The sequence below is a fragment of the Macrotis lagotis genome, chromosome 4, assembly GCF_037893015.1.
Source record: "Macrotis lagotis isolate mMagLag1 chromosome 4, bilby.v1.9.chrom.fasta, whole genome shotgun sequence".
Taxonomy (NCBI): Eukaryota; Metazoa; Chordata; class Mammalia; order Peramelemorphia; family Peramelidae; genus Macrotis; species Macrotis lagotis.
In genome coordinates this window covers 73,132,777-73,158,892 of record NC_133661.1, presented here as the reverse complement: position 1 = coordinate 73,158,892, position 26,116 = coordinate 73,132,777, and the positions used below count along the sequence as shown (strand labels likewise).

The 26,116-nt window shown below is 36.3% G+C and overlaps 1 protein-coding gene across 3 annotated transcripts in view; it reads left to right on the top strand.

The window, feature by feature from the left end:
- Window positions 1-24,863, top strand: part of TMEM273 (transmembrane protein 273) — a 203,732-nt gene extending 178,869 nt beyond the window's left edge. For all 3 annotated transcript variants that reach the window (XM_074233131.1, XM_074233133.1, XM_074233130.1), the window contains 2 exons: window positions 2,342-2,365; window positions 6,854-24,863. In XM_074233131.1, coding sequence (XP_074089232.1) covers window positions 2,342-2,365; window positions 6,854-6,878 — 49 coding nt within the window. In that variant the 3' untranslated portion in view covers window positions 6,879-24,863. The remainder of the gene's footprint in view (window positions 1-2,341; window positions 2,366-6,853) is intronic.
- The last annotated feature ends 1,253 nt before the right edge of the window (window positions 24,864-26,116 follow it).

The window sequence follows — 26,116 nt, the reverse complement described above, 5'->3', positions numbered from 1 at the left end:
AGGGAGGTGATACCATGATAACTGGACTTGAGGGGAGGTTGCTTTGCTAAGTCACCAGCCTCACTTTCTCCTCCAGAACTACCTGGGTCCAGTGGCCATCCAGTGACTGGAGATGGTCCTGGATGGGAGGCAATCAGGGTTAAATGACTTGCCCATGGGCATACAGCTAGTAAGTTTCTGAGGTCAGATTTGAACTCAGGTCCTCCTGACTTCAGGACCAATTCTCTACCCACTGCAACACCTATTCAAATAGTCAGCTTATTTTGGGAGAGACCTTATAACTTATGAAGTTGAAACCAAGCAGAACGGCTGATGGAAAGAGTGACTTGCTGAGGGTCACAAAACTAGTGAAGTCTGAAACTAGGTTTAAATTTTAGTCTTTTTGATTCCAACTCTATCCTTTTGTCATCTGCTCAAGATAAGATTCAAGCACCCCCTACTTCATATCCTGATGGAGCCCTTGCTCACTGTCTGTTCTGTTCCATCCATTTCATTTTCTAATAGCTTGCCATCAAAAATGTTTATCTTTCAGTGATGAATGTTTTTAAGTGGACAGTTCAAATGCCATTGCAACAAAAATGATTACCATTTAGTCTCTGATTAACAGAGAAATTTTTGAGTCCTAGCCTGACATCTACTTCTTTCAAGTCATAATTGACTTAACAAGAAAAGAATTTGTCCTGTCCCTTAGTGTTTGCCCTAATTGATGGCTTTCTCCTTTCAGGAGAAGCTTGGTAGCTGGAAAGCCAGAATAGCAGACTCCAGAGAGAGATTTCTTTTCAGCTAAAATGTCTGAGTATCAACTTGGGTTCCTTCCTGTCTTCTCTAGTGTCTGATAAGGCTCTGTCTTTGCTTCCTCTGATATCTCCTCTGGTCTTCCTAAGGGGCAGATAGAAGTCAGTTCATTATTCTCTAACCCAAAGAATCATATTTAAACTATTTAAGAGTTGAAGAAGTCAAAATCATTACTTTTCTTGCATTGTTTTAATTTATCAGTTTACCAGTATGCAGAAAGCAAGAGAAAAAATATTTATGGGTGGTGGTTGGAGGAATTAGGGAAGAGAAGAGAAGAAGGGATAATGATTCAGGTGTAGTCAATAGAAAGAAACCATTGCAGAGAAAAACAGAAACAAATATCAGGGAAAGTACTTCAAAGAACTTTGTCAACTTCTTTGATTAAGCATATGTTTTGGAATAATTCTTTTTATAGTTGTTTTATTTGTTTTTTAAGAGTTCTTAATTTTTTGTAAAGTCTGACATGGTTCACTTTGGCAGTCTGATGAAGCCTAGGGGCCTCTTCTCAGAATAATTCTTTTCTATGCTGAAAAGAAAAAAAACATGGAATTTCAAAGAAAACTAATTTTTATGGATATGTAGTCATCAAGATATATATATATATTTAAAAGACAGGTTCATGGACTTTCAGGCCCTGATTTAAAATGAAAAGAAAAAGCATGTCATTAGTGATATACCTGGGTCAAGGAATATTCCTTTGTGGAAGAAAAGGAATCATAGAATAGTGGCAAATATTCTGAACTTAAGAGTCTGGCAGATCTGATTTTGACTCTTTTCTTAGACCCCTTTACAGCAGTGTGATCATGGGCAAATCCCTTAACTTTTCTGAATCTTAATAGTTCCATGAAATGGGAGATGATAATAATAACACCTATCTCTTAAGATTAATGTACCACATAAAATAGTACAAAATTTTACAAAATTTAATTTGCCATATAAAACAAGATAAGTACCATCATTAATAGTAATAAGATGCTTTGAAATCACAGGATTAAACAAAAAATAGGAATGTTATTTTAAATTTGAACAGTGTATTATGTTAATTTTAGGAGAGTTTTTGTGGAAACATCTGGGCCATGAATTAGATGCTACTCAAGAAGAAGCAATTTAAAATTCTAAAATAATCCAGTTAAAATATTCTTTTGAAAACCAAAACAGTGACAGTTTTTTTGAATCTCTTCATAGCAGCAATTATGTTGTATATAGTAAATTAATATTCTTAATGCAAGAAATAATTGTTGAATTTTTGAGTGAATGAATAAATGAACATTACAGCCACAAAGTTCTCTTTCATAACTACTAATGCCAGCCAGCAGAAAATGAAAATGATCTTGAGGGGAAAGGAAGCATAATTCAAGGTTCCAGGAACTGACACTAGATGGAGTCAAGTTGAGTGAAAGATCAATAACAAAGAAAGTTCATCAGAAAAAGCCAGGAACAAGCAATGGAATTTTGTAGGTTGGCCAAACTCTTAATGCATTTCCTATACTTAATGCATTACTCAATGAATGTTCAAATTCCAAATCTTATTTCTTATCCTTTGCAGATCCAACTTGAATTCTTCTGACAGGTGAGTCCTAAGGACATCAGATAAGTGATTTATTTCAAGGAAGCAAGATTCATCTCTGGGATACAGACTGATTTCAGACACATTATGTTTTCTTGGAGAGTCTTTAGAGTTTCCATTCTAAATTCCTATGAGTTTTGATCTTTTTCCTAGAAGCTCTTTTTGGTTCAAGATGTTGCTAGAATAAGGAGTCAAAAACTCCCTGGATTATTTTAGGAAGTTTTTGATTCTCCCTAAAAGATCCTCTCTAAGGGGCAGCTAGATGATGCAATGGATAGAAGGCCCTGTCCAGAATCAGGAAGATGCTTCTTTGTGAGTTCAAATCCAGCTTCAGATACTAGCTATTTGACCCTATTTACCTCAGTTTGTCTTCTATAGAAATTATTTGGGGAAGGAAATGGCAAACCACATCAGTACGTCTGCCAAGAAAACCCCAAATAAGGTTATAAGGGTTGAATGTGACTGAAATGACTCAACAACAGTAGATACTTTTAAGTAATAATACTTCAACTGGATCTACACTAACAACTAGAAATAATTATCTAGATAATAAATCCCAAAATCCCAAATAAATTTAAGTCTCATGGTTGGTCTGGGCAATAATATACTATATAACAATACTGTTGCTGAATTCAACTTTTATCAGTCAGACTTAATTTGGAGCTGTTTATGTTAATACAAGTATCTCAAACAACCAATTAATTCATTGGCTACCACTTGTCGAGTAATCTTTGTGCTGTGTGTGTGTATGTGTAGAGATATATATATATATATATATATATCTTTCAATATATACACATACATGTAAATTCATTGCTTTCCTTCTTTTCACCAACTGTGAAAAGATAGTCCATATCTACAGAGGCAAAGTAATATGGCAAGTTGAAAAAGTTATTGGATTAATTTGTTATCAAAAAAGCCTTATGGGCGGCTAGGTGGCACAGTGGAAAAAGCACCAGCCCTGGAGTTCAAATCTGGCCTCAGACACTTAATAATTACCTAGCTGTGTGGCCTTGGGCAAGTCACTTAACCCCATTGCCTTGCAAAAAAAAATCTAAAAAAAAGCCTTATGTAGCATCCCAATAGGGTCCCTCTAGTCATCCTAGTCAACAGGAAATAAACAGATTTTTTGATGTTGTTTTTAATCCTTCAGTCACATTCAACTCTTCATGACCTCATGGACCATAACACACCAGCTCCACCGATAATGTCCTCCACTATCTCCTGAAGTCTATCCAAGCACATCTTCATTGCAAATAATCAGAGAGCATCCACATATGCAGAGGAAGAAAATGGCTCTTCTATTTCACATACTCCAAAGCAGGCTTTCCAAGCTTCCACATATTTCTTTGTAATTCCAATATTGCCTTAAAGGGGAGTCCTTAAAAGGATATTTTACTTGAAGAATCCTTCCCCATTTTTTTCTTCAGAGCATGCACTGATACCTTCTGACCACTTCCCACTGGTTCATGATGATTAAAGGAGTCCTAAGGGAATGATTGATAAATAAGATTTTTTTAAGCCTAAGTCATTGGGCTATCTATTTACACAGCTCCAATTCAATCAGTCACCAAGCATTTATTAAGTGATGTTTTCTTTCCTTCTCAAAGAAGGCCATGATATCAGGAGGTGATACCATGACAAGCATGTGAATTGGATTTGAGTGTGGGGCTGCTGTGCTAAGTCACTAGCCTTACCTTCTCCTCCATAGTCATTGGGTCCAGTGGTCAGATATGAATCTAGATGACTGATGAAAACCCTGGATTTGAGGGAATTAGGGTTAAGTGACTTGCTCAAGCTCCCACAGCTAGTAAGTGTCTGATGTCACATTCAAACTCAGGTCCTCCTGACTTCAATGCTGGCCCTCTATCCACTGTATCACCCACTATATGTTAGATATTGTAAGCAATGAGGATACAAATACAAAGAATGAAATAATCTCTATTCTCAAGGCATATGCATTGTGCTGGGGAAGATGACAAGTACATACATAAGTAAATATAGAAAAAAATTAAACAATAGTGAGTAGTTGGATATAAGATAGAAAGGGAGGGCACTAGAAGATGGAGGCATTAGAAAGTCTCTAGTTCAGTGTCTTAACCTAATCAATCAATGAACATTTATTAAGTGCCTACTATGTGACAGTCCCTGTACTTAGTGCTAGCTATACAAAAGGAGGCAAAAGATAGTCCCTGCCCTCAAGGAGCTCAAAAATTTGTTTTGCTTGATGATGATCAATACCGCTTTTATATATACATTCCAAATTGTAAGCCACTTGAAGGCAAGGACTGGATTATTCTTCACCTTTCTTTATCTCCTATATCAGTCATGGGAGTCAATAAGTATTTGATAAAGTAAGAAAATGCTTCACAAGAGGCAATGCCAAGGAGCATTGGATGGCCATTATCTTTTTTTTAAAAATTATATACTTTTTAAAATTTGATTTCCAGTTACATACAGCAGTTTCTACCAATCATTTCTTCTGCAAGCTTTTGAATTTTACAATTTTCCCCCTCCTTCCCTTCCCTCCCCCCCAACAGAAGGCAATCTGATATAGTCTTTATAGTTGCTTCTATGGTATGCATAGATCCAAACTGAATGTGTTGAAAGAAAAAAAATCCAAAAGGAAGAAAGAAAACATTAGAGATAGCAAAACTGTATAATGCATATGACAACTTTTAAAAATTGATGATAAGGTCTTCATTCAAACTCCATAGTTTCTTTCTGGATACAGATGGTATTTTCCACCACAGATCCCCTAAACTTGTCCCAGATTATTGCACTGAAGGAATGAGCAAGCCCATCAAGGTTGATCATCACCCCCATGTTGGTGTTAGTGTGTATAATGTCCTTCTGGTTCTGCTCATTTCACTCAGCATTAATTCATTCAAGTCTTTCTAGGCTTTTTTGAAACCTGAATTTTCATGATTTCTTATAGAACAGTAGTGTTCCATTACATATATATGCCACAGTTCATTTAGCCATTCCGCAATTGATGGGGATCCCCTTGATTTCCAATTCTTTGACACTACAAACAGACCCGCTATGAATATTTTTGTACATGTGAAATTTTTACCCTTTTTAATATTCTCCTCAGGGTATAGACCCAGTATAGGTATGCTGGACCAAAGGGTATGCACATTTTTATTGTCCTTTGGACATAATTCCAAACTTCTCTCCAGAAAGGTTGGACCAGTTCCCAGCTCCACCAATAATGCATTACTGTCCCAGATTTCCCACATCCCCTCCAACACCGATCATTGTCCTTTCTGATCATATTGGTCAATCTGAAATGTGTGAGGTAGTACCTCAGAGATGCTTTAATTTGCATTTCTCTAATCAATAATGATTAAGAGCAATATTTCATATGACTATAAATAGCTTTGATTTCCCCTTCCAAGAATTGCATATCCTTTGACCATTTGTCAATTGGGGTATGACTTTTTTTTAAATGGATTTGACTCCATTCTCTATATATTTTAGAAATGAGTCCTTTGTCAGAAACACTGGTTGTAAAAATTGTTTCCCAATTTACTTTATTCCAATTGATCTTAGTTATAGTGGGTTTGTTTGTGCAAAAGCTTTTCAATTTAACGTAATCAAAATTATTCAGTTTGTTATTTTATAATGTTCTCTAACTCTTCTTTGGTCATAAACTGCTCCCCTTTCCATAGATCTGACAGGTAAACATTCCTTGTTCACCTAATTTGCTTATAATATTGTCTTTTATATTTAAATACTGCACCTATTTTGACTTTATCTTGGTATAGGGTATGAGAAGTTAGTCTAGTCCTAGTTTCTGCCATACTATCTTCCAGTTTTCCCAGTAATTTTATCTAAGGCTGAGTTCTTATCTCAGAAGCTGGAGTCTTTGGTTTAGCAAACAGCAAAGTACTGTAATCATTTCCTGCTATCTCTTTTGCATTGAGTCTATTCCACTGATCCACCATTCTTATTTGTTAGCCAGTACCAGACAGTTTTGATGACTGATGCTTTATAATATAATTTTAGATCTGGTAAGGCTCAGCCAATTGACTGGCCATTATCTTGCTGGATGATTACCATTCCATGCCTGTTCCTTACTGTCTATGGGCTTAATGATATTGGAAATCCCTTACTAATAATGAACAATGAGGCTTATTCAGTATGCTTGTTGTGAAAGAGACTCCCCAGGGCTGCAGAATTGACCTGCCAGAAGTCCTATTAAAATCACTGGGAATTTGGTCCAAATAGCACCCACTACCTTCATCACCTATTGGCAAATGCTCCTAGAGATTGTGCCCAGATCTCTTTAACTCACAGCTGCTTCTAGAAACCCCACTGAACAAACTCTTCTCTTGGACTTTCAATTGCCAAATTTTAGCTGCCCCCCCCCTTATCCCTGTGAAAGCTTATCTATATAAAGATATGTCTCTCTCACTCCCTCAGGCCCCCTCCCCCAGCCAAAGGACATGAAGTAAATGTTCCCTAAATACTTTTCTTCTTTTCCAGAGATGCTCAAGTGATTGAAGTTTAACTGGCAGCTGTTTTCTGATGGTGTGTGATTGACCTGGTCTAGGCATGTTACTACTACCATTCCCATGGATGCCTGAGAATCAGCCCAGAAGTTTAACATTCAAGGTTGTTAATTCACTAGGGATAGAAGACCACGTGTGTACTGATGGAGACAAATGAGTAGAAGAAAAAATTCCTAAGTGCATTTGTCTTTTAAAATAAAAGAGGAAGTACTTTCCTTCCTAGATGAGGATGATGGCCCTCTGGTAGTAGGGCAAGAGCTTGAGTTGTTCTGGTATTAATGGGGATGGATTTGAACTGACCTATGCACATAATATTTCCTTTTCTCACCAACAGCTTACATTTGTAAGATGGATCATGGGACTATTGCTATGGAACATAAAAAAATCAACCAACTCACTCAAGTATCTAAGCTGCAAGCCTGGCCTCATCAGCATTGTGGTCTAACTAATGGCATCCCCATCTGCCTCATCAACCACTTTCCTTGTTGCTCCAGCCTTCTGGACACTATACATATATATCACAGGATTATTGCCCTAGCACTGCAAGGGACTTCTAAGGTTATGTAGTCTAACCCCCCTCAATTTACAGATGAGGAAACCAAGGCCCAGAGAAATTAATGGACTTTTCTAGGTTCAAACAGGTGGTATTTAGGGATGAGATTTTAACCCAGTTTCTTTGAATCCAGAATAACAACTTTTTTCCTTACTATGCAGCATCTCTGGCTACTTCCATTGCTGTTGTACTTAGAACAAAACCCCAGAGATGCAACTCAGGTGAGATGCATGGGGGCTTTGCCTTGGAGAAATATATTTAGAGGGCACTGTAGTATCTCCTGCAGTTCTGAAACAAAAGAGATTAGCACCTAAATTAGTAAGAATAATTAGTTAAAAATGGAAAACTATTTGAAGGTGGGGGGAAGGATAGGAGGGGTGAGTTTCTTCTCTGTCTAGTTCCTATCCCCTCATGCTTCTGCTAACAGTAGCCTTGACTCCAGGGTCTCCATCTCTTTCTTTCTCCCACTCATCACACAGTTTATCCAAAGCATTGTTTATGGAACTTGTCCTCACTTCAAACACTTAAGAGTTTAAAACTCTGATGCATCAAGCACATTCAATGTTCCTAACTTTGAAGAATATGGAGACTAAGACAGAATGGAAAATAGTTGACATGGAACCTAAAAACCTAACCATTATTTTAAGGGCAAAAAAAGAGAAAAAGAGGAAGGTGACCAGGGCCTTAGAAAAAGGGTAAATTTTTACTCCAAAAGTCCTAGATAAATGAATGCAAGAGGAATATAGTATTCCCATAATCAGAGCTTAAAAATTTATAATAAATCAATTGGTTCAACTTGCTCATTGTATAAATTAGGAAAGTAGAGAGGAGAAATGACTTACTCATGGTGACACAGTAGGACCATAGAATTGTAGATGTAGATGGAATGGATCTTAGAGGCAACCTGGTCCAGTAGCAGGACTGGGACTCAGGCCCAGGTCCATAGACTCCAAATCCAATATTCTTTCATCACTCGTTACCTGGAAATGATGGGATGAGAATCTTTTCAATCTTTCAAAAATGGCAGAAGATGCCCTTCCAACTTACAGGGGCTTATTTCAGTTTTGGGATGTGGGATGGGAAAAGCTTGAAGAACCAGTCCAAATTGAAGGTTATTGACTGTTTCCATATCTTCTCACTGCAAAATGTCTCATGCTAGAATTTCTTTTCTCTTCCCATTATATTAAACCTGATGTTTACAGAACATTCTATTGCAAAAGTAATGTTTGCTGTACCAGCCTGAGAAATCTGGAGACATTAGCATTGATGAAGCTGTCCTCCATGGGGCGTTCCTGCCTGTCTGAGTCTATGCACTCCTCGTGCAGGATGAAAGATGAGCTGTATTTCAAGGCAAAGTGTTGTATGATAATAATTCTTCAGGATTCCCAGGGTATCTTTTATCTGACTTGATAACGATGTAGTTCGGCAGCAGCCTTTGTTAACGCATCACCTAAAGCAGTAATGTGATACTTATAAGCAATTTTCTCTGTGTAAGATAGAATAAACCATCTTGTAAGATATCTGTTAATTGATTTGCTTCCTTTAGCAGCATTTTAATTAAGATCTCTGGTTTGTGAGCAAGAGACTTACACTTATAGAGGAGGCCACATGTTCACTTATTCTTAGAAAGTGGATTTTTAAAAAATATCTGCACATATCAGAAACTGTCAAGTGGCTTAGTTTTGTCATAGGCCAAGAGTAAAATTCTCTAAATTACATATACTCAAATGATTTTGTTCTCGGTGGGAAAGGATGAAGAAATTATGTGTTTTTTCCCCTTTGGGAGTTAAAATAGGAGAATGTTTCAAAGGATGCCATTGTGTTAAGTCAAATAGAAACTAAGTCAGTGAAGGTGGACTTTGTAAAAAAAATTTTTTAATCAAATTTGTGATTTCATTGGTAAAAAAATTTCCAGAGAACTCTCTACTAACATAGATTTGGTGTTTAGTCTAATGCCTATAATCTTAAAGAATTACCTAGAAGCCATGAATTGACTAGAATCACACAGTCAAAATCTACCTAAAGCTTGGAGAGGAACCTAGTGTTCTATCCACCATACCTCCTCTTTGGTACCCTCTGGTTCAAGGAAAGGGATCTCCTCTATAAGCAATATCCAGGTCTAGGATTTGAACTCCTCACCTGCTGAATGGATTACTTTTTAATGAAATGCAGTGTCCCAAAAGTCTTAGGGCAATTTTATGCTCAACTCAAAGAGGGGTTTTAGAAGTCTTGTGAAAGAGATGACAGATTCAGTTTTGGGGGTTTTTTTTAGGTTTTTTCAAGGCAATGGGGTTAAATGGCTTGCCCAAGGCCACACAGCTAGGTAATTATTAAGTGTCTGAGGCTGGATGTGAGCTCAGGTACTACTAACTCCAAGGCCGGTGCTCTATCCACTGCACCACCTAACTGCCCCAAGATTCATCTTTAAAGAAGCTTAAAAATCACACAAATATATTTAGTTTAGTGGCCATGTATAGGCCCAAGGAGCATATCTAATTTTATTAATCAGTCCCAACAGTCAGTTGTCTTCATCAAAGGCCAAACCCCTTAATGTCTTCAAGTTGATTATTCACATGTTATTTCAGGATTATTGGGAAGCTTAATAGCTCGTTTACACTGAAATGATTAGAATGGTTGTCTTTTTTTAAATTGATTCCATCTACAATTTATTGATCTTGTTCTGTAACTGTCTAAATCATGGTTCCTTATCTCTGAACTTAGTTCAGAAACTCATCTGTCCTGTAATGAGCTAAATTTAGAAGTTCAGTTTTCCTATTAGTCACTGTTCTATTCTTGACTCAAGGAAATATGTTATCCTTGAGGGATGCTGGTAGACACCAGGGTTTCTGGTATACCACCAAGTTATCCTTCAAAGATATCTGTTTCGTTATCCAAAGAAGTCTGGTCCACTATCTTTAGCATTTCAGATGGACTCAAAAAATAAACATTTTTATTAGGGAAAGGGGAAATGAAGATTATTGTTAGTCTCTTATTCCCAATTTCTAATCAAAAATACTGTCCCCCCCTACAAGCCTCAGCTTGGTAACCAATCATATTGATTGATTTTGAGTCCTGTTCTTTGTTCTATACTTCCCATTATATAAAGGAAACTGGCCCCCTCATTTAGGGTCTTAACTCTTCTGAGGAAGTTTATATCCTATTTATTGGTTAATAATTAATAATTAATTGGTTTAGCTTATTTTGACTGTAATAACACTTTGTAATTATACTCTGTGTCATCTATGACTACATCATCTGAGTTGTGGAGAGGCTTGCCTGACATTATAATAATAGAAAGATCACATGCAGTGGTAGATAGGAGCCTGCCAGGGACTTCAAACTGGAACAAACTGACTGTGTGGCCTTGGGCAACTCAGGTAACCTTTGGTGCCCTAGGCAACTTTCAGACTGTAAGTCATAGAGAAGAAAACATCTGTATTGGTGGAGGAAGTTTCCTTCATTTTTCTTTACCAATTAAATCACAATTCTGGCCTAAAATTCTATTTTTTTTTGGTTAAGGCAATGGGGTTAAGTGACTTTCCCAAGGTCACACAACTAAGTATTAAATATCTGAGTTTGGATTTGAACTCAGATCCTCCTGACTCCAGGGCTGGTGCTCTCTCTATCCATTGTACCACCTAGTTGCCCCCAATGTCCAGCATTTATATAGCATTTACTGTGTACCATATACTATATTATAATTTATAATAATTATCTTCTCTGATCCTCATAATAGCCCAGAGAGATAGTGTTATTATTTTCTCCATATTTAAGATAGGAAAACAAAGTCAAACAGAGCTTATGTGACTTGCCCAGGGCCAGTCACCAGTAAGTGTGTGAGACTGAGTTTGAATGCAGATCCTCTTGACTTTAGGTATAGCACTGCATTAATGATGATAATAATGATAACTTTCTAAAGCATTTTATGGTTGGTAAAGACTATCTCATGAAGTTTCATATGGTAGAATGAATGGCGGGTTTGGAGTCAGAGGACTTAACTTTAAATCTTGACTCTACCATTAACTAGGGTAATTAGTACAGGCTCTGGAGTATGGAAGACTCATGTCCTCAAGGTCAAATATGACATTAGATAGCAGCTGTGTTAGTCTGGACAAGTCACTTAACTTTGCCTCAATTTCCTTATCTGTAAAATGAGCTGGAGAAGGCAATGGTCAGCCACCATTTTTCCAAGAGAATCCCAAACAAGAGTTGAACAAGACTGAAAACAAACAACAACTTCTGTGACTTTGAGCTTGTCACTTCATCTCAGAAATCTTGATTTCCTCATCTATGAAATAATGAGTTGGATTAGGTGATCGATCATTCTCCATCAAGTGTGAATCCATGACACTTGTATTCAGTGAAGTAAGTATTATGCGGGGGGTCATTATTTTCATTTTACAGATAGACTAACTCTGAATTTCCAATGTCAACATTACCATCTGTATTTGATATTTCATTTCCAAGTTCCCCAACCACTGGTTAGAGAGCTACAAACTAATGAAAACTTTGTCCTGTTTATGATAATTTTCCTGAAAGTATTGATTTCTGATTCAGGGCTATCTACTTTTAAGGACCTCTAGGGCAGGTCACCTTTTCAAGAAAAGAAAGTCTGAAATTTAATGTCAAAATATTTTGACCCCCACGGATCCAATTAGTATCAACTGATTGAGAAAATATAGGATGATAAAATAGTGCTATGAATTGAATAATGTATTGTAAATGAATTTGTATTTTGTTCACCATAATAGTATCTATGCACATTTGAAAAAATGTATGAGAAAATGTGTAATATATTTATTATTTCCTTATTCCACAGAAGACATATTTGCTTACCAGCCTTTAGTGAAATGGTTGGTAATAATAGAATCTGTATATGCAGCAAAGTAGGTAATGAACAGTATAACTTTTGCTATCTATAAGGATTATGGGAGGTAAAAATGTGATGAGGCAGAGCACTTTGGAGGTTTTAGGTGCAGATACCTATCAGGTCAGAGAGCTCTGAATGGAAGGATCTATTACCTCCAATGGACTATAATCATGACTAATTGGCGGTTTGTCAGCCTCATTCTTCTGCTTAAGAAGTATACCTGTATAGAATTGACTGTTGCACTGGGACTTGGTGAATTTACCCATTTTCTACTTCCTCTCTCTCCCCTGCTTCACTGCTGCAGGGTGAATGGTCTTGCATACCCTTAGGAATTTCTGCTCTCTAAATCTTATGGGTTTTTTTTTTTTTCTGTCTGTATATAGTAGTTTTTTTTTTCCAGATAAAGACAAGATGATTTTTAATGCTTTTGGAATAAGTGTTTTTTATAAATGAATATCCCACCCCCTCTAATAACAAGAAGGACAAAGGGGAAACATTGGATCTTTAATAGCCCTAGTCTTAATAGGAAGCTTATATCAACTCTGTCTCTGTCTCTCTCTTACACAACACAAAGAGGAGTTTAAGAAATCTGGTACCTCGATTATCATTCCATATTTGTATATATTGACCTTAAAATCATTTCATAACTCTCTTCCCATCTCCCCACCCCAGTTCCTCCAAAGATCTTTGCCAAGAAAACCCCAAATGGGCTTGAACATAATTGAAAAAAAAAACAATTAACAACAATAGTAAAGGGAGATTCATTAATATCTAAAATCTTGAATTCAGGTCTATGCTAGCTTAAGGGAATTGAAGAAATGAGACAATAGTATGAATATTCAAGATCTTTCTTGAGTGTTTTGAACCTGAAATATGTAAGTTTTGAGGATGATGATGACAATAGCTGGCATTTGTATTGCACTTGAAAGTTTACAAAATGTTTTATAGAAATTTTCTCATCTGATCCTCACAGTAGTCCTATATCTTAGGTATTTTCAGGTGTTATCATCCCCATATTACAGTTGAGAAAATAAGGCTTAGAAAGTTTAAGTGACTTGCACATCATCGAGATAAAAGTGGATAACTTAGAAGCCTGCTTCATTCTCCCCCTTCCCTTTGTTCAAATAGAACTAGCCAAATTGAATTATTGTTGCTCATTTGTCATACCCTGATGATATCTTTCAGAAAAATTTTCTCTATACTGACAGATGATTAATTTGCCTGATGAAGCAGAGATTATGACAAATGACATGAAAGAAGATAATAGATTAGTCAACAGAAAGAACCTGAAAACAAGGAACAGCTGCTATTGGTCTGAAGGTCTTAGCAGGATTTTCCTTCTGCACATGGGGTGTTTTATAGAGATCAGTTTGGATACAAGCAATGGAACAGGAGGCCATGACCCAGGTCTTTCTAATCACAGCTGTTACTGTGATTCTGGTCTCTAGAGTCAAATGGAAGATGGTGATCAACAGGAACTAATATAAGGCTGCTCCAAAGGAGAAATCCATTAGCAGTGGGAGTGGACTGAGGCAGAGGTGATGAGGAACTCACCTGGAATGACTGGGAGACCCCAAGAGCCCATTCCTAATGGACATGAAATTGTGATCCAGGGAGATGACAACTGTAGCAAAAACATACCTCAGTCATGAAAATGGGCCACTGACGTGGGAGAAGGACTGGCTACACCTGAGGGGAGAGGCTTCTGATAATAACAGCTCATATTTATGTAGTGCTCCCTATGTTAAATGCTTTACAATTTGATCTTCACAACAGGTCTATCCCCATTTTATAGATGAGATAACTGAGGCAAATAAAAGTTAAGTGATTTGCCCAGGGTCATATAGTGAAAAAGTGTCAGAGACTAGATTGAAACTTAGGTCTTCTTGACTCCAGGGCCAGGACCAGGATTGTGCCAACTATCTACCTTCAGGGAGACAGTGAGCATTTGTAATGGCATCTTCTCCCTGTTGTCATGGTCTCCTTCAAAAAATGAAGGACATTATTATTATTATTATTATTATTATTATTAATTATCTAAGACAAAACCATATTATGGTCTCATTACTGCAAACCTCCACTATACTAATAGTTTTCAATTTCTTCTCTTTCCTATGGTTATTCAACACCTATTCAGATCAATCATAGATCTTCAAAATTAATCATCCTCCCTGGGCTGAAAAATCATCTCTGGCAGAAAGTGTAAGAATGAAGATAATGGATGTAGGTTAGAACAAAGCAGATTTTTATTTTTCAACATTCTTTTGAATTGATCTGTGTGTGTATGTGTATATCTGTGTAAAATTATGGGATGTGAGATGCCTAAGGAAAGAGGTTTTGAGATGTATTATCCAGAGCATTCCTCAGTGGGACCTTGGATTAATTTATCATTTCTTAAGAAAAACATTCTGCTTTCTTTCCATTGGGAGACTCATTTGTTAAAGAACAATAAATATAACCAGAGGCTCATTTTTGATCCCCACAGTTAGGGGTTCACCTTATATAGCAATTTTCAAAAGGAAGGATTATTAAACATGCCTATTACCTTCTTTCAACTTCATTTCACCTTGCCACAAGTAATGACCCCAAAACTTTGGTCATATTCATATCTCTCTTTTCTTTGTAGTTTTACTTCCTTCACTTTTCACTGTCACAGAGTCTGAAACACATAATGGACTTATTAAAACAATTCTAAGAAATCTTCAGATGAAAAGAGGTTGCATTTTTTCTGTGTATATCAAATTTATATTCTTGTTAAAGACATAGCTTTTACCTTGGAGTCTCTGGCTTAAGAAGAGGATTTTTACTTTCCGGTATATCCATAGTGCTTTGTCATCTCATTTTATAGATGAGGAAACTGAGACAAATTGGGTTAAGTGACTTGCCGAGAGTCACAAGGCTAGTAGGTATCTGGGGCCAGATTTGAATTCAGGAGGAGGACTTTTCCTGACTCCAGGTCCAGCACTCTATCCTAGCTTCCCTCTAGAGTTGTTATTTATACCTGGAGAGATTATTTTTTAACTATCCTTTGGTAACATTGAGATTTCAACCATACAATAAAACCATAGTTCACTTGGAATGTCCATATTGATAAAAAAAATCAGCAATAATTGTGAATTCTCCATTTTATTTTGCACTGTATAGACAGCAGTGCCCATAGGGAAACCTCATTATTTAATAAAGCTAAGCAGATGTTTCTAATTAGAAGGATGTTTACATATCATTGCTCAACAAGCATTTGTATTAGCTTAATGGTTATTGCCTATATATATATATACATATATATATATATATGTGTACACATATTCAGAGATATTTACATAAGCATAACACAGGAAGAGGCACCAGCTCTGTAAGCTTATGGGTGTCTCTACCAGCAAAGAAAAGTAAGAAATTAAAATAATGGCCGAGAAGATTTAAGATAAAGCCCACTTTTGCCTTATCTAGTATGGCTCAGGAGGAAAATTACTGCGTCTGAAGTAAGAGGATTTGCCTCAATTTCAACTCTATCATTGATTAGCTGTGTAACCTTGCCAGGTTTTTATTTCCTCAGTTCAACACAACTAGTTTTTTAAAGTAGTTAGTCAATCAATAAACATTTATTAAGTGTCTGTTGTATGGTCATACTGAGACTCCAAATAAGAAAGATATCTAAATTATAAATCTTAGAAAGTATGTGGGTTGAGTTGAACCTTTCAAAGTAAGTCAGAAAGTAGAGCTAAAGAGGGACAGTATTCCAGACCTGGGGGGCCACCTGTGCAAAGGTCAGAGATTCTGTAGTTAGAGCATTGTATCAGAGGAGAATAGGATGAAGGTTAAACGTTATCGAATCACAAAGCATATGAAGGAGGGCTGCTAGGTGACGCAGTGCATTAGAGCACCAGCCTTAGAGTTGGGAAGACCTGAGTTCAAATGTGACTGTCTCAGACACTGAATAATTACCCAGCTGTGTGACCTTGGGCACATCACTTAACCCTGCTGCCTTGCAAAAACAAAAACACCAAAGCATATGAATGAGAATGAAATCTAAGGATAATGAAAAGATATAAACTGGCTCTATTATTAAGGAAGTCACCTAGCAAAGACTCATCATGAAGACAGATAAGTTAATATAAAGTTATTTTCATGAGCTGTGGGCCAGCACTAACATTTGGGTGACTCAGTTTCCTCAACTGTAAAATGAGGAGATTCAAACTAGTGATCTATAAGCTTCCTCCCAGCTCTGAATCTATGATCCCATGAGCTGAATAACTCAGGACAATGTGTTCATGTGGTCTGAATTTCATGGATAATTGGCTCAAGCCTGGATGTCACTTTTCATGAGTTCATACAGCCTATGAGTCAGGATTTTGAATATGGTCCTGGTTTTATGGACTTTTCAGAGTTTAAAGTTGGAGTTATTTCTTATATGAGGAATGCACAGTTGGAGCAATGCTAACAGATCACAAGGGAGAAAGCCTGCTTCCATATTTTATCCCAAACATGTGTTTTGATTGTTGGTATTTGCAGCTGAGAAGTCAATGTTGTGATTACCCATAACCAGGAAAAATCACTCTCTTTCAATGAAAAGAGTTTTCTGCCCTCAAGTTAGACCACATAATAGTGTATATATTTTAGAGTATGTACCACATGCTATTTTTTAAAAGTGATAGTCATCTTGCCTCCATTTTCTTCTAAAGCCACTGAGTTTGGTCAAGGCAAATGTGACTGCAATGTGTTTGGAAAATTACTTGTACACACAGAACCAGAGTTTACATTACAGCTCATCGGTGACTGTTAGTCACTCAGCAGCCAGGCCTGGGGTCTGCTGCTCAGCCAAGTTGAATATCGTGTGTGTGTGTGTGTGTGTGTGTGTGTGTGTGTGTGTGTGTGTGATAACCACATGGGAAATAGCTGGACTTGGAAGAGAAATCAGCTCCATAAAAAATAGAGTAAAGGCATTCTTTTCCATTGTTTTTTTTTTTCCCTAGGCAGGTCAATGTGGACAATCACAGCTGCCATTGAGGGATTGTCCAAGCATCATCAATGCTGTAGGTATAGGTTATGTTCACACCACCCAAGATTCCTACTGGGAACAGTAAAGAGTTTGGCAGGACTAAAGGTTGGGTTGTGTAGGAATGTGATAGGTCCAAAGACCATTGGCTATGAGTTTCAGAAGATCTGGTTTCAAACCTTGACTTTGATACTTTTGTGAGGTTGAATTAATACATTTTTAAAAACTCAATTTTTTCATCTGTAAAATGAGTATCATGTTTGCATTATTTCCATCACTGAGTGAAGAAATGCTTTTAAAACTTCTGAACACTAGATAAATGTGAGTTATTAGTAGTTTGAGATAAAGTTTGGATAGAATGAGGTAGCAGAGATCCTTGAACACTAAGCAAAGTTGTTTGAACTTTGTTTAGGAGGGAGTGAATAGCAGCTGAGGGGCATCAAAATTTTGTATTGCAAATAACCATAGCCCTTTTGCAATTAATTGAATTTAATATAAGAAATATTAATTGATCATTTATTTGTAAGCCATTATGTTAGGTGCTAGGGAATACAAAAATAAAAAATGTCATAGTCCCAGTCCTTAGGGAATTTATATTTTACTGTTTATATAGTGGGGACATAAAAATAACAGAAAGCAAAGAATGATGGGGAAGTAATTTTATGCAATATGTTATGTTTCCTTATTATGTTGATGTTTGACAACTTTGTAATGGAGGGGATAGCAGCATTATTATAAAGAGACTTGAAGGAAAATGGGGTTATTAAGAAATAGAGTAATAAGGATGCACATTCTGATCATGAAAGGCAACATGGAAAAATCATGGAGATGCGAAATGAAATGCTGAGTTCTGGGAAAAGCAAGTGAGCTGTTTGGCTAAAATTTGAATGTGAAATAAGTCTGGAAAGATAAATGAGTCAGATACTGGACTTTAAATACTTAGTTAAATACTTACCTAAAGGTAATAGGGAGCCAGTGAAAATTCTTCTGCAGGGGATTGAAGTGGACAGATCTGCACTTTAGAAGATTATTTTGTCAGTTGTTTGGAAGAGTATTAGGGAAAGGAGTGGATTGACTGGAATGAGGGAGTCCAATTAGGAGGTTACTGGAATAATTCATACTGGAGACGAAAAGGTCATGAGTTAGTGGGCAGACAGTAGAGAGCAGAGGATGAATGAAAAATATATGGAAGATAAAATCGATGACTTAGCAATTGATTGGATATGGAGAGAGAGAAAGTGTAAAGTTTAGGATGACTCCTAGGTTATTATCTTGTAAAATTGGAAAAATGCCACTCACAACATAAATTAGAATTTTTTCTTTCTTTTTTTAATTAAATTCTATAATTTACTTTTATTTTCAGTTCTTAATTAACTCCTTCTTCTCTACTTTTTCTACCTATTGGGAAGGCTAAGAGAAATAAAATCCATTACAAATACATAGTCACATAAAACAAATTAATCATGACCACAAAAGAGGAAAAGAATAGAATAAGAAAAAAGGAGAAGAAAATTAGCATTAGAGAATGATCAGGTGGTGCATAGTGTGCTTCATCATTTGTCCTTTGGAATTGTAGTTGATAATGGTGAAATGGTAATCAGTCTTTCGAAGTTGATAATTTTTTAAAAATTATTGCTGTACAAATTTTTCCTTTGGATCTGCTCATTTCACTTTTTATTATTTCACATAACAATTCCCAGATTTTCCTGAACTCATCTCAAAATTTTTTACCATCACATTCTATATATTTCTACATTACCACATTCATATGCCATTTCCTAATTGGTAAGTATCCTTCCCCTATTTCCAGTTCTTTGCCATCACAGAAAGAGTGCTATAATATTTTTAGGCAGTTGGTGCTGAGCCTGAAATCAGGATGACCCATCTTCCTGAGTTCAAACCTGGCCAAAAACACTTAATAGTGATATGCCCCTGGATGGGTCACTTAGCCTTGCTTTACTCAGTTTCCTCAGCTGTAAAATGAGCTGGAGAAGGAAATGATAAACTACTTCAGTATGTTTGCCAAGAAAACTTCAAAAGATATTATAAAGAGTCAGACATTATTAAAACAAATGTACAATAACAACAACTACAGCAACTTTTATACATATGGGTCCGTTTTCCTCCTTAGATCTCCTTAGGGTGTAGCCCTAGTAGAGTTATTACTGGGTCAAAGGGTATATATTACACAGTTTAATAGCTTTTTGGGCATAGTTCCAAATTGCTCTCTAAAATGGTTGAAGTGGTTCATAGCTTCACCAACAGTGCATTAGTGTTCTTTCTTTCCTAAAGCCTCTCCATCATTTTTCCTTTTTCTTTTTTCTCATTTTAGCCAATCTGATGGATGTAAAATAATACCTCACAGTAGTCTTAATCTGTATTTCTCTATTTTTGTGATTTACAGTTTTTTATACGGCTATTGTAACTTGGATTTGTTTGTCTCAAAACGGCTTATTTATATCTTTTGAATACTTATCAATTGACAATAGTTCTTATTTTTATAAATATAACTGATTTCTCTAGAAATGAGACACCTTTATAAAGAAACTCGCTGCAAATATTTTTCAAGTTTCTTGCTTGTCTTTGAATTTTTGCTACATTAGTCTTTTTGTGCAAGAACTTCTAAATTTCATTTAGTCAGAATTATCCGTTCTCTTTTTTTGTTTAGTCATGAACTTTCCCTTTATAAATATGGAACTTTGGAAGAGGAATAATTAGGTTTAGGAGAAGACAGTGAGTTCTTTTTTCAGCATGGTGAGTTTGGAATGTCTATTTAACCATCAAAGTATTGATGTTTAAAAGGAAGTTTGTGATATGCTTGGGAGAAAGATTGTAGCTATACATAAAGGTCTAGAAATCATCTACTTAAGTTGAATTGAGCTCCTAAAAGCTTATGAGAGAGAGAGAGAGAGAGAGAGAGAGAGAAGAAGAAGAAGAAGAAGAAGAAGAAGAAGAAGAAGAAGAAGAAGAAGAAGAAAGGAGGAAGAGAAGGAGAAGGAAGAAGATGAGGAAGAGAGGAGGAGGAGGAAAAGGAGGAGGAAGAGAAGTATGGAATTGATGATGATCCAGCAATGAAGATAGAGAAGAAATAGTCAGATGAAGAGAAGCAGAGAACAACAGTATCATGAAGACTGAACGAAGAAAAAGTACCCAAGAAGGCAAGTGTTTAAAAAATGTCAAAAATATATTAATAAATTATATTAATAAATGTGAGAAGCCCATCAAACTTAACAACTAAGTATCACTGTTGAGGTTTGAGGAAATAGTTTTGAGTGAATTATAAGGTAGAAGATAGATTACAAGATGGTTAAGAAGTAAATGGGCAATGAAAAAAGTAGAGGCAAACAATGACTTATAGGAATTCTTGAAAGAGAGAAGAGTTTTAGAAGTACAGTAAAGAATGGTGGGCCTGGAGTCATAGGACTTTGGTCGAAGTCCTAGCCCTGCAACTTGGTACCTGTGTGACCCTGGGCAAATCACTTAACCTTTTATGGGCTTCAATGTTCTCATCTAAAAAATGAAGCTGTTCCAAATGGCATGTAAGATTCCTTCCAGTTGTAGAGCCATGATCTCATTCCAATAACTTGAAGGACTGATAGGCTTAAGGGAAGGTGTTTCTTTTATGAATAAAGAGACTTTAGTATGTTTGTAGGTGATGAGTAAGAGTCAGTAGATGAGGAGAGGCTAAGATGAAAGCATGTGGCATGGGTATTAATAGAAGAGGCAAGTGAATTCAGAGTGGGGATGATGAACTAGAAGAACAGAAAGAGACAGAGTGACTTCAAATTGGAATAAGGAAGAAGAGGTTTAGAAGGGTGAGGAAAAATGAAAGAATAAAAAGCAATATTCATACAGAGAGATTTCAGAGTTCTGTTTCTTGAAAGAGAAGATATTGAGAAGGATAATTGTGACAACTTAAGACAGAGTAGCAGTAGAATAAGTGCCAAAATGGCAGTGTTAGAGAGTCTCAAAATTCTGAACAGAGTTGACTTGGGACATACCCTTCTCACTCATCAAGCCATAGTAGCTAATTCTGGACCAGTGATGGTGACTTCAGTGACTCTCCTACCATAACCTCTTCTCTTTCTTCCTTCTCCCCATTTTCATGGCAGATCCAGGTAATCTGCAGTTTCTTTCTCTCTCCAATAGGCTGTAGGCAATTTTTTAAATAGACAGTTAGAATATGGGCATGAATCCATATCTTTCTGGAGAGATTCCAGGGACTGGGTGAGCCAGTGATCCAAATTTGCTTCAGGAAGTTCTTTTGGGCACTGAATTCCCAGCAGTCTTTTAATTTTTCTATGTGGTATGCTACTTTCAGGATCCCAGTTCCCCTAGATTTTGGCTCTCACATGCAGCAATCAATGAAAAATATTAAGTAAAGCAATATTTCAGTCCTTTGTGAGTTGTACACTTTCATATGAGCTTTGTTCATGAGGGTGGAGGCACAGTGAGAATATTTCATCTATCTACTTTGCCCCCAAAGAACTCTAATTGGGGAGACATCATGCAATGACATCTTATCTCTATAACAGGGGAATGATGCTAATTGCACATGGAAGAGGTCATGGATCTTGCTTCTGAGAAAGAAATGATGACATGTCATGAAATAATAACTAATTTTATAAAGCATTTTAAGATTTGTTACTTTCCAAATAGCATTTTATTTTATGCTTGACAATAACCCTGGGAAGTAGGCGCTATTATCTCAATTTTATTGATGAGGAAAATGAAGTAGAGAGAGGTTAAATGACTTGCCTAGGGTCACACATGTAGTCATTGTCTGAGGTCAGATGGATCCAGGACAAACTCACTGTGCATTATGGTGTTGTCTAGCATCTCTTAATGGCATGCCTTGGAGGACATTGGGAACATGAGTAAACATTCTGCATTATCCATGCAATAGACAGAAGCTTCTTTGATTGACTGTAATTGAAGGCCCAGAACTTGCAATGTCTTCAAAAGTCATTTGGGTTTTGTCTGTCTGTTCTTATTTTGATTCTTTTGATGATATATCCAATGAAGGATAATGCTATAAGTCTTGGCCCCAACCCCATAAGGATATATTCATGGATCTTGGTTCTTTGCTTTTATTTGTTACTTCATTTTAGGTGAAGGAATCAGAGACTGTGACCCTGTTATTTTAATTTTAATTTTTTTCCAATTCCATATAAAGATAGTTTTCAACATTCACTTTCTGTAAAATTTTGAGTACCACATTTTTCTCTCTCCCTTCCCTTCCCTCTTCCTATGACATCAATAATCTGATATATGACCTCATGAATTTAAAAAAAAGCATAAAAGAGTTTCTTAGCATTCCATCATCTTAGTGTCCAGCATCCCAAAAAATTGTCCTGAAGAGTAGATCTGGACTTTTGGAATTCAGTCTAGCAGCAACTGAGATGAGAATTTATTCTCCAGATACATTTGGACCTGAAACTTTGTGGTACTGATGTTTTGTAGAACTGTGTTTAAAGACTGAGATGGTAGAGGGGACAATATGCTCTCAGGGAAATGGGAGAAAATGTTTGTGCTTTTGCTTTTGCCATATCTTTGATGTAAATACCCTACCCCCTCACCTCCCCTTTTTTTTTTTGGTAAAAAGTATTTACTGTCATGCAGTTAAATTGAATTAAGACACTAGTCACTGGCTGCTAACAGTGGGGGAACAGAACCAATAGAGGCTCAAGCCAATAGCATTAGATACCTCAAATCTTCAGGGTATGCCTATAATCCTGAAGGGAAGATGTAACCCAGAGAGAATACTTACTACATATACAAGATATATACTCACTATATATACAAGATCTGTACTGAGTAGATTGAGAGTAATCTTAAGGGGCAGCTAGGTGGCACAGTAGACAGAGCACTGGCCCTGGAGTCAGGAGTACCTAAATTCAAATCTGGCCTCAGACACTTAATAATTACCTAGTTGTATGGTCTTGGGCAAGCCACTTAACCCCATTTGTCTAGCAAAACATAAAATAAATAAATAAATAAAATGTAATCTTCAAAGGAAAGCATAAGGAAGAAGTAGTAGGGGTGAGGGAGACAAGAAAGGTTTCCTAGAGAAGGTAGAATCTGAACACAGGACCTTTTACCATCTTAAGAATTAAATAGTTATTTAAAAATAGAAGTAGAATACAACAAAATGTTATTTGACATAAACACTATGCTGAATATAATGCGATCTCTCTTTGATGATTCAGAAGACATTTCAAAATCTTTATTGTTTCATTTTTATTTTTATAGCATAACAAGGACTTGTAAATTACAAAAGAAAAACTGGATTCAGACAAGACAAATATATTGGTTGGAAATTGAATGAAATGTTGACAAATATAAACGTATGGAAAATAACTTGAGAAAAGCTGGCAATAATTAAGTGAAATTAAAAAATTTTGACAAAATAATGAATGTTTCCAAATGACATTTGAATGATGTTCTCTTATTACTTATAACAACATCAAGTGAGGAGGAAAGGTAATAAGAGAGAGAGGAGAGGAGGAGAGCAGAGAACAGCAGTAGACTGCAGAGGAGGATGAGGGTGAGGAAGAAGTAACAGAAAAAGGAAAAGGGAAATAGAAGAGAGGAGAAGAAGAAGGAAGAGGTCAGTACTTGAAATAATTATCACATAGATCCTGGTACTGGAACACACTAAAATAAGATCACTTTGAAAGAAATTCCTCCCCATACACATAATACACAAACAATCACAAGGCAAAATAACTGACTACGGGCTTCACTTTTAAACAAGCAGGAGTTGGAGAAAAGCTTCAGCTTATATTCAGACCAATATGACAGCTCATTTGACTAAAATTTACTTTGTATATTTGAATAAACTTATTTATTTTTAAATAGCAGCTGTTGATCTCAAAACCATTGATTTCATAAAAAAACTAAGAGTTGGTTTCTGAAAAAGTCAATAAAATAGACAAACTTTTGGTTAATCTGACTTCATTTTATTTTTTCAATTTATTTTTAATTAGAGATGTTGAGTTTTATAATCCCCCCCATCTTACTTCCCTCCCCCAACCCCCCAGCCCCGGAAAGCAATCTGTCAGTCTTTGTTTCCATGTTGTACCTTGATCCAAACTGAGTGTGATGAGAGAGAAATCATATCCTTAAAGAAGAGACAAGAAGTCTAAGAGGTAACAAGATCAGACAATAAGATATCTGTTTTTTTTTCTAAATTAAAGGAAATAGTCCTTGAACTTTGTTCAAACTCCACAGCTCCTTATCTGGATACAGATGGCACTCTCCTTTGCAGACAGCCCAAAATTGTTGCCAATTGTTGCACTGATGGAATGAGTGAGTCCTTCAGGGTTGATCATCATTCCCATGTTGCTGTTAGGGTATACAGTGTTTTTCTGGTTCTGCTCAACTCCCTCATCATCAGTTCATGCCAATCCCTCCAGGCTTCCCTGAAATCCCATCCCTCCTGGTTTCTAATAGAACAATAGTGTTCCATGACATACACATACCATAGTTTGCTAAGCCATTCCCCAATTGAAGGACATTTACTTGATTTCCAATTCTTTGCCACCACAAACAGGGCTGCTATAAATATTTTTGTACAAGTGATGTTTTTACCCTTTTTCATCATCTCTTCAGGATATAGACACAGTAGTGGTATTGCTGGGTCAAAGAGTATGAACATTTTTGTTGCCCTTTGGGCATAGTTCCAAATAGCTCTCCAGAAAGGTTGGATGAGTTCACAGCTCCACCAACAGTGTAATAGTGTCCCAGATTTCCCACAACCCTTCCAACAATGCTCATTATCCTTTCTGGTCATATTGGCCAATCTGAGAGGTGTGAGGTAGTACCTCAGAGAAGCTTTAATTTGCATTTCTCTAATAATTAATGATTTAGAGCAATTTTTCATATGGCTATGAATTGCTTTGATCTCCTCATCTGAAAATTGCCTTTGCATATCCTTTGACCATTTGTCAATTGGGGAATGGCTTTTTTGTTTTAAAAATATGACTCAATTCTCTGTATATTTTAGAAATGAGTCATTTGTCAGAATCAGTAGTTGTAAAGATTGTTTCCCAGTTTACTACATTTCTTTTGATCAGTTACAGTGGTTTTATGTGTGCAAAAGCTTTTTAATTTAATGTAATTGAAATCATCTAATTGGTTTTTGGTGATGATCTCCAACTCTTCCTTAGTCATAAACTGCTCTCCTTTCCATAGATCTGACAGGTAAACTAGTCCTTGATCTTCTAATTTGCTTATAGTATTTTTTTTTATGTCTAAGTCCTATAACCATTTGGATCTTATCTTGGTAAAGGGTGTGAGGTGTTGATCTAATCTAAATTTCTTCCATGCTAACATCCAATTATCCCAGCAGTTTTTATCAAAGAGGGAGTTTTTATCCCAAAGGCTGGACTCTTTGGATTTATCAAACAGCAGATTACTATAATCATCTCCTGCTTTTACACATAGTCTATTCCACTGGTCCACCACTCTATTTCTTAGCCAATACCAAACAGTTTTGATGACTTATGCTTTATAATATAATTTTAGATCAGGTAGGGCTAAGTGACCTTCTTTTGCCCTTTTTTTCATTAAACTCCTGGCAATTCTTGACTTTTTATTTCTCCATATGAATTTACTTACAATTTTTTCTAACTCGTTAAAGTAAGTTTTTGGAATTTTGATTGATAGGGCACTAAACATATATTTAGTTTTGGTAGAATTGTCATTTTTATTATATTAGCTCTACCTATCCATGAGCAGTTGACATTTGCACAGTTATTTAAATTTGATTTAATTTGTGTGAGAAGTGTTTTATAATTGTTTTCAAAAACATTCTGAG